The 9,086-nt window shown below is 36.2% G+C and overlaps 1 protein-coding gene across 11 annotated transcripts in view; it reads right to left on the bottom strand.

Moving 5' to 3' along the window:
• The window catches only part of PCNX1 (pecanex 1), an 86,441-nt gene that overhangs the window by 26,834 nt on the left and 50,521 nt on the right, over positions 1-9,086 (bottom strand). For all 11 annotated transcript variants that reach the window (XM_035898012.1, XM_009642609.2, XM_035898010.1 and 8 more), the window contains 5 exons: positions 8,255-8,426; positions 4,646-4,756; positions 4,084-4,175; positions 2,696-2,805; positions 905-1,010 (listed from right to left, as the gene is read on the bottom strand). In XM_035898012.1, the coding sequence (XP_035753905.1) occupies positions 905-1,010; positions 2,696-2,805; positions 4,084-4,175; positions 4,646-4,756; positions 8,255-8,426 (591 nt within the window). The remainder of the gene's footprint in view (positions 1-904; positions 1,011-2,695; positions 2,806-4,083; positions 4,176-4,645; positions 4,757-8,254; positions 8,427-9,086) is intronic.

Here is a 9,086-nt window from a genome sequence, read left to right as displayed (position 1 = left end):
AACCTCAGCTTCCCTGCCCCCCTGGTGACTAACACAGTTTGAGAGCTAAAGAGGAGCTTGCAGGTCCTATGGTCATTCTCTCCTGCTAAGCGATAAGAGAATTGCAGTTTCTCTGCTCCAGTTATTTACTTGCAGCTTCCACATGCTGCACCTCATCACACTTGTGCCTGGTGTACCAGGAGAAACCCATCTATACTGCTACTCCCCCACAGCCAAGCCCTACACAAGGTTAAATGAATATTCAACCTTCTTCTGTGCAAGTTAAACATACTAAGCTTACTAAGTCTTTTACTTACTGCTTCACTGTGTGAAAAAGAATAGTGTTGTAATATTACTACTCCCATAAATATTTAGAGTGAATTTGTACTTAAAAAAAAAAATCAAAGTATGTGCTAAATTAAATGGAACAGGTTACATCTGCTCTTAAAAAAAAAAAAAGCCAGCCACAAAAAACCCCACACCACTTTCCACCATTTTTACTTTCTGCTTCTGGAACAGCACACACAAAGCTCTTGCTCACAATCACTAGAAATACTGAGTTAATATTAGTGTTGCCACCATTAACTCCTTCCCACTAACTTTTGTACAAAAGCAAGTATCATTTATTATTATCAATATGAGCTAAAAGAAAATCCTCAGTGATACTTCACTGAATTCACACTGGGGAATTCCACTTCTCTCACATGCCTCCTTTTAAATAACTTAAATTGCAATCTATATTGCATTATACTCTTAGCGTTGTTCATCTGCAGACACAAAAGAAGCGCTCTGATATCCATTCTAATCAACAACATGGTAATTAACAAGTATCGTGAACTAAGTAAGTTCTGGACTTATGCTATAAAAACCAACATAAAGTAAATGCTTATACTGAATTAAAAGGAAAAAAACCCAACCTACTTACCACAGAATTTCTAAGCTTTTCAGGTAAAGGATCTTTTACTTCAGACAGAGGATCCTCAGGGTTTTTGTCTTCAGAATTAGGAAAAAATTTTGATTGCACTAAAGAGCTGAAAGACAGACAAAAAAAACCCACATTGAAATGCACGTATTGTTCTATGTGGTTTTAGAAGAATAATGAAAGAGACAGAAGTTCTATTACAAGAAAAAAATAATCCTGGCATATTAGTCCTTTTACATGGCTGAACAAATTTACAAAAATGAGATCTCAATTTTATACACAGTGACCACCATTAGGGATGAGTGGCCAGATGTTGTTCAAACAGCAATTTCTCCACTACCAACAGGAGTAACTGAACAAAAACTGAATTTTAAGTGGAGTTGTTAGCACTCATGACACAAAACTTCAGTTCATAAATAACTGAACAGAACTGTAACTTGGTGCAAATTTTAGAAGTGGTCTATTTGTCAACACCAATTAGAAAACCAAGAATTCCTTGATTTAATTCAAACTTCAAGAGCAACAACAACAAAATCTATACTACCCTGATTAATTAATGAATTAGCCATGCTGACCAAACTGCTAAATTCTTAGCAGACCTTGCTGGTACTAAAGCCCAAGAAACGTACACCTAAGCTTTCAGAAGACCATGCGCAGCACTGCTAGCCATACCCAAGTGCCTCACAACCCCACAATGTGATTTTTCTTACAATACCCTATGTGATACAGAAATAAGTATTATTTCATTTTATGGATAGGAAGCTCACTACAGAATGAGCCCTAGATCTTCAAAGGCAATGTACAACAATGCTTAACTGTGCCACATGTGGCTAAATAGGTGAACCTGCAGGTCAAACATAAGCATCCAGGCTATAGTGCTTGGAGAGTACAAAAGAACAGGTATCTAGGGACAAGGACCTCATACCAACTGAGTAAAGTCACCTGAGCAGGACAAGGTTTAGTTGTCAACCCAAAGATAAGAATTTTCCTTCTGTGTGAACACTCACGAATCATTAATCTCCCTGTCCACAGTAGAGGCCCCTCACTATCTACACCCCAGACTACTGCTTATCAAATTCATCCAACATAAAGGCTAAATTTAAATCCAAGTTCAAGCTCTGCCTAACCCAGGTATGTGACTGAGCCTCTATTGGCTATTTTGTGGGAGGCACTTCTGCTACTGGAACTGTTTTGTTTTACACACATAATTATTAACCGAATCAGAAATACTCTCAGCATCAGATCAATACTCCAACTCAGAATAGCAACATGAATACTTGTTTCCCCATGCTAGACAGGAATGCTCATCAACAAAACAGATCCTTATTGTTCTGCATCTGAGAGTAAATGATTTGAACAAATGCTTTGAGCATACATTCAAGATAAGAACACAGTAACAAATTAAGTGAGAGAAACAGTTCAAAAAATCCACATGTGGGCTTCAGCTTAAACTAGTGCTTTGAGCACCTCTTTAAATACAGAATGGGTACAGGTTGTTCAGCACAAATGCACCAGCAGAAAGATGGCACCTGACTGGCATTTTGGAGAACATCAGCAGGCAGTTAAATCAGATTTTGGCATGTAAGTGATTTGCCAGAAGTCACAAAGAAAGGTTGTCATTAGAGAAGGAACTACATGCAAAATTTGAGAATTTCTAACTACTGAACCAGTATATTATTTTTGATAATGCTGGTGGACTACCAGTTCAAAAAGTACTAATATCTAACATTATTTACAATGTTGCCTTGCAACTTGCTTCTTCCTTGGGAAAGGGACACAAACTGAGTAACTTACAAAAGTACAGAAGGGTCACTACTTTGTCTGCTGAGATGATACGATATTGCCACTAACAAACCACAAAATATGGAGAAGAGAACTGGAATATGCTGCCCATCCCAAGAATCCTGGAGACAGAAATGAAATGTTAATAAAAAGGAGACAAAGTATAAAACATTCATCTGATACAAGAATTGTGTGTATCATAGTAAGAAAACAGAAAAATTAACTACAATGCCACAAAAATAAAACAGGACTTTTAGTACAAAAATACTGTTTAATATTTACCTATGTCCAACTATAGATCAGAAACTCTAATATACTGTATATCCCTTAAGCTTACACGTCTTAACCATTAAACAGTCATCAGTTATCATAATCCTTGTGAATAATTTCCTGCATTCCTTGAGACCACTGGTTCTTAAGAGTTGCATTTAGTCACTTCTTAATCTGGAAAGTTACATATGTTTTTATTCAGATTTTTTTTTCTAATGTGCTGAATTCAGATTAAACCAGTGGTTTCATTTTTGTTTTCATGATCTGTACTGGATCTGCAAAGATGAGACAGTGATTCTTTGCTAAAGCTTGTTTATCTTGAACAGATGTGTTTACAAAAGGCTAATGAGACAAATGGACAAATTCACAGGAAGCTAATGATGTTCTGTGGGTGATAGCACCATAGGGTACTCCACAGGGAGTATTTCCTCTAGCAACTTTTTACTCTCTGTGACAGAGTGGAAAAAAAGCCAGTCAACTCTGAGTTGGAAGGCACACGTGCTACAATTACTTGTGAACTGAGAGCATTTGATTATTGACACACACCTGAAACCAACAGACAGAACCAACACCACATTGTTTTCAACAGAATGGCATTTCAAGCAAGGAAAAGCTGTTGGTTTCACCCCACACACACACCTTCCCAGCTAACACTACCTTTTAGATAGTCACACGTCTTCACTTTGACACTACAAGCTATTTGCTGGTTTCAAGTAAAGATTCATTTGAAAAGACTATTTCTTGTTTGCAGCACTGAAAAAATACTCACATGAGCCATTTTGAGAAGTTAACAAACCAATACACGAAGACTGTGCTAGAAATAAGCCACTTACGTGACTTTTTTTTTTTCCCCCCTCAAGAGCCACTTATAGAATGGAACTGATGGTAAATATCATGTGTTTTCGGCCAAAAAAATAGCCTGTTAGTGCAGGCACAAAACCTTTTAAAAGCAAAAAATCTGCTTTGTTCCTGCATTGCATTTCCTTTATGACATCACAGCTGAGCAAGTAAAAAACCCTACCAAGTCAGCTAGTATTTCTAATTCACTTTCTGCATATTTCAGTATCTAAAATACAAGGAGACAACCCCCCCAGAACATTAATGTATGCCATGTCTAAAATTTTGCTCACCTTCAGGGCACCATAGCACAGTCCATACAACAATGCTACTGCCACAATACTACAGATAAAACTGTAAAGTGCTGCAAGCAGGCTTGTGGTAGCTGAATATCATAGAAAAGAAAGAAAAAAATTAAAGTCTTATGTAATTAGGTTACAATACAAAATACTTCAGATTGTTTAAGAAAGTTATCAAGCCCCCTAGTTGCAACACCCCTCTGACATTAAAAAAAAAAAAAAATCCCACCTGCAGTCACTACTTGTAAGAGCAATTTATGTGGCTTTATTTACTTCCTCATTTATTCAGCAGCATTACCATGGGAATGCTTAACAACTACAACATAAACCAGTCAAAGAAGCAAGTATACTTTTTGACAGGTTTACTAGGACAGTAATTCTATTTCTCAATGATCAGTTAGAAGACCTTTAGCCTTTTTAAAAATACAGTTAGTATTCTATGTTTAGAGGGTAGGAATACAAATAGCGTAATCACCAGATTTTTTAACTAGCCTAATCATCTGATGGCCGCTCCTAATTTGATGCTTTTGTCACTAACATAAAAAACAACACTCACCATTACCACCGAAGACATGAATATCTAGCTGTTCACAGAGATACATCACAAATGTATTCACCTGAGGCAGGAGACCAATGAAGAATACTATAGGGAAACATAGTGTAAACACTACGGAGGGAAAAAAAAAGTAGTTGAAAAGTGGTGAATATGAAAAATACAGCATGGTAATGTACTGTTCAGTTTAAGTTCTAAGGTATCATACACACACCATTTAACTCAACCTCACTGAAGTATTTCTACTACTATTTCTAAGGAAAATCTCCATTATGTAAATCTCTACTTCAGTGACTCAGAACTGACTAAATATAGAGGTTACATAGACCAATAGTCAGAAGACTTCTTGTATTTCCATTTTAATCGCTGTAGAAATGAACACAGGAAAATTCAGGCTTTCCATTTTTATTCATCAAAGATCAGCCAAGACTGTTTACAAATTAGAAGATTTGTAACTTTTCACTCATCGTAAATGAGGCTTATCCAAGCCTAACTGATTGTCCGGAGCAAGCTAACACCAGCCACACTGACGTAAGAGAGGCCAAGCATTTCACCTCTGCGTTTTCTGCCACTAATAACATCTGACAATTCTACTCATTTTCCCACATCTCTTCTGAGAAGTTCTCGTCCTAAACGACTTTTTTTTTTTAAAATGAAAACTGGCAACTGTGATGCAGATATAACAATCTTTTACATAACTGTTAAGTAGTTCAGATACAATTCACAAGCAGCAGCACATGAGTTCTAAGTTCTGAGAGTTAGAATGATCAAACCATGAAAATAACCCTAGCAGACAAAACCTGACAGCTTAGGGAACATTTTTTATAACCTTAATGACTTGTAGTTTCAGTGACCAAAAGAAGAAACCAATTGTAAGAGTAACCTGTAAAGAATCACAGTCTCAATTTTAAGTTTCTAACTTCATATCCACAGAATGGTTGGATACTGAAGGATACTATTAGAAATATCTACAGTGAGATAGGTACTGAGAATCTCATTATTTTTTTTTTTTCCTACTCCTTGGTAAAGTTAAAAAAAGAAATGTTTTTTAAAAACATGCAAGTTCAGGGCTTGGGAAAAACACTGAGTTCCGCATCTTTTTAATGATACAAGTTAGGAAATATAAGACTAAGGACCAGTTAACTCAGGACCCGAAGAAGATAATTTTTCAAAATTCTCAAGTCAAACCTTTATCTCAAATCATTACTCAAGGAATCCTACACAGGAGGCAAACAACAAACTGTTCTCCCACTGACAGCTTAAAAAGTTGTTTCATGAAGGCCTGTAAGTTGAACTATCTTGAGTCCACTGAAAACAGAATTACAAAATACATCTGGGAATATACAATTTATAAAGAGTAGTAAAAAACATTTCTGATGGCTTTTAAAGTCCATAACAGAATTGCTGTCTAATGTGGGCCACCTTGGTGAAAATAGAAAATAATTGTTACAAATGTGGAGCAGTTCTAGACCAATTGATCGAAGTCCAATATGTGGGACACAAAATAAATAAATAAAATTATACCAGTCCTCACTTGTCTGTTGGCAAGGACACACCAATTATGTTATCTAAACACAAGTTTGCCTTGCCCTGCACCTGTGTTGTTCTAATAGCTATGCCTGGGAATGGGAAAAAAGGCAGCTGAGATTTTTACTTTGTGCTAACAAAAGTATGTTTGCTAGCAGCTAGCTTGGTTTGTGATACACACAAAGCTTTCTGAAACAGTGCTTCAGCAACATTAAGAGTTGCTCCAAAGGCAAGGGTGTACGTGGGGGGGGCATGTGTGTGTAGATTTTTTTTTTTTTTTTTTTTTTTTAAGAAGTGAGAGCTGTTCTGGCAATATGATTTTTATTGGTAGAACTGCTAAGAAATATAAACCACGTAAGCTGCTGCAAGATACCAGAAAAGAACAGTAAAACATAAGGATTAAAATGCATTCAGTATTCTTGAACTAAGAAGTTTTAAAAGCTAATCCCAAAACGGACACAGCCTGGTGAAGACACCAGCACATCTTTTAGAACTGGAAAAGACTCCTGAGTACTTTTAAAAAGTAGGTCACTTTCACAATACAACACACCACCTACATATACATTTCTGTATTACCTTATGGGGATATGGATATACATTATAGCAATGACTCAAGGTGATAGGAAAGGGAAGAAAAGAGTTCTGAAATTGACAGAGCATAAACAAGGGGAAATGAAGCAAGTTTTATATCCTGAATAAGTCAAAAGTACCTGCTATCTTAAATTCTTTTCCATCATAGACAGAGAATGAAGTATACCAGTGCATGAATAGATCCATAGAATCTGTAGAAAAGCACCTTTGGAAATGCCTGGACAATACTCCATTCATAAGTAAGTGGCTTAGACCTTTTCCCTCTGGACATTTAAATTTAAATAACATATTTACTAGCAGAAAGTCGAAAGGGGAAGCAGCATGAGGTATGAAATTCAGGATGTTCCTAAAAATCAAGTAATAAAAAAATAATTCCCCAAATGCCTGAATCGGTAGTTCTTACTGATCAATTAAAAGTCAAAAATAAATTTAAAAAAAAAAAAATCAAAACCAAGACCAAGTTTTAATTTTTCTTGGACACAAGACTGTCCAAGAACTGCAGGCAGTCAGTCATAACATTTAACCACTATAGTCTTTCACGCATAGATATTTTGGTATAAGTGAAGAGCAAGGGTGTTCAATTTAGATGAATTCTTACAGATTTTATTTCCCCTCCAAAGAGGTGACCCAGAGAGGATCACCCAAATAACTTTGCTGCATTAAAGAATATGCACAAAGTTCCCATGATAAGATGGTCTTCATATGTTTACATTCTCTCTCTCCTTTCTATGGGCTCTGCCTGAGATGACGTAGCTGTTACTATTTTCAATAAATCTTGCAAGTAAACAGGAGAAAAGTTTGTGGGTTTGGGTTTTGTTTGTTTGTTTTTTGGGTTGGGGTTTGCAGGCTTGGGGGGAGAGCGGGGGGAGTGTTAAATGCCAGCAGTATTGTGAATGCACTGTGCTGCTCAGAATACAATGGAAATACCTCATACAGCCCAAAATTATATTTTTGGTATTGCTGATAGGCGTGTTCTCAGAAGCAGCACATTAAATAAGAAGATTTAATCTGTCTATAATGTTCTAAAAAATTGTGTCCATACTGTTCTACCTGGTTGCTAAACACAAATAACCCAATTTAAGAGAACTCCTACTTATTTGCCACAAGCCCCTCCAAAGAGTAGGAAAGAGTCCAAATCAAAACATTTCTTTTAACTGCTGAGCAGCTAGGTCCAAGGACATGATAGCATATCCAGGTCCAAGTTAAGAAGCAAGAACAGAAGGTTCAGGGATGAGGACTAAGCTACTAGGTAATTAAAAAACTAAAAATACTTTTTTTTCCCCATACACCATCTTAGTTGACATCGCTGCAGTTTGTTACAGCAAAGCTATAGAAGGGGGGAATTTGTAGCTAAAACTACTCTTCCTAAAGGAAAGTAAATGAACTGCATTTAGAAGGTGATGATGTAACAGTGTCATAACAAGATACAGAATGGAAAAAAAGACTACTTCTGTGGTGAAGCAAACAATTCAAATCCATGAAAAAACCACTCACCTATAACTAAGTCCCTGGCTGACAGAAGCAGCAATGGGTTGGTGAAAGCCATTCCGTACAACCTGAATCTTGTTGTAGATATGTTTCTGCTGCCATAATCCAACAGCCAAATAAGACCACAACATAAACAGAAATATACAGGCCTACTATAGGCTATGATACGGTTATGACCCTGTTTAAAAGAAAAAAAAAAAATTGTTTCATTATTAGCAAAAAAACCTAATTGTTACTCTTCCATTACAAATAATTTCAGAATCAAAATTAATCTTTCTTCAATTAATGTGCTGTCACCTCAACGCACGCTTAAGTTTTGTTCATAAAATCCTTAACGCATTGCCTTGCAGTGATGTCTTTTCTTTTATGACTTTGATACAATGAGGACACAACAGTTAGTGGAGAATAAGGGTAAACATAGCTTAGTGTAACTTAATCTAAGTTTTAAAGTATGTTTCTTGCAATACTAAATGCCAGAGAAGCTCTGACTAGGCTTCATCAGCAAGAGAGGATATATTAATTTGGAAAAAAAGCAACTGAAGTTTATTGCTTAGACACTGCTCCTACTGGGGACAAAAAAAAAAAACTGTATCTGTGTGTTCATTAAAACATACAACTTATTACCTAAAATAATACTAATGACTTGCTGCAGAGGAATAATTTTTTCATATCTCATTTAGGACATAACAAAACATTTTGTCTTGGCAATCTAGCAATAGAATATAAAAACACATTGTGCAACACTAGCACATTAACATTTCCATGCTCAAATGTTAATGCTCACTAGAGCATTGCATAGCCAGCTTAACAGAGTGAAAAAATAAGGCTGTGTGCACAC

This window comes from Egretta garzetta, unplaced genomic scaffold, assembly GCF_000687185.1.
Source record: "Egretta garzetta isolate BGI_Z169 unplaced genomic scaffold, ASM68718v1 scaffold177, whole genome shotgun sequence".
In the NCBI taxonomy this organism is placed as follows: Eukaryota; Metazoa; Chordata; class Aves; order Pelecaniformes; family Ardeidae; genus Egretta; species Egretta garzetta.
The sequence above is the reverse complement of the archived record's forward strand: the minus strand, read 5'-3'. Positions and strand labels throughout refer to the sequence as shown.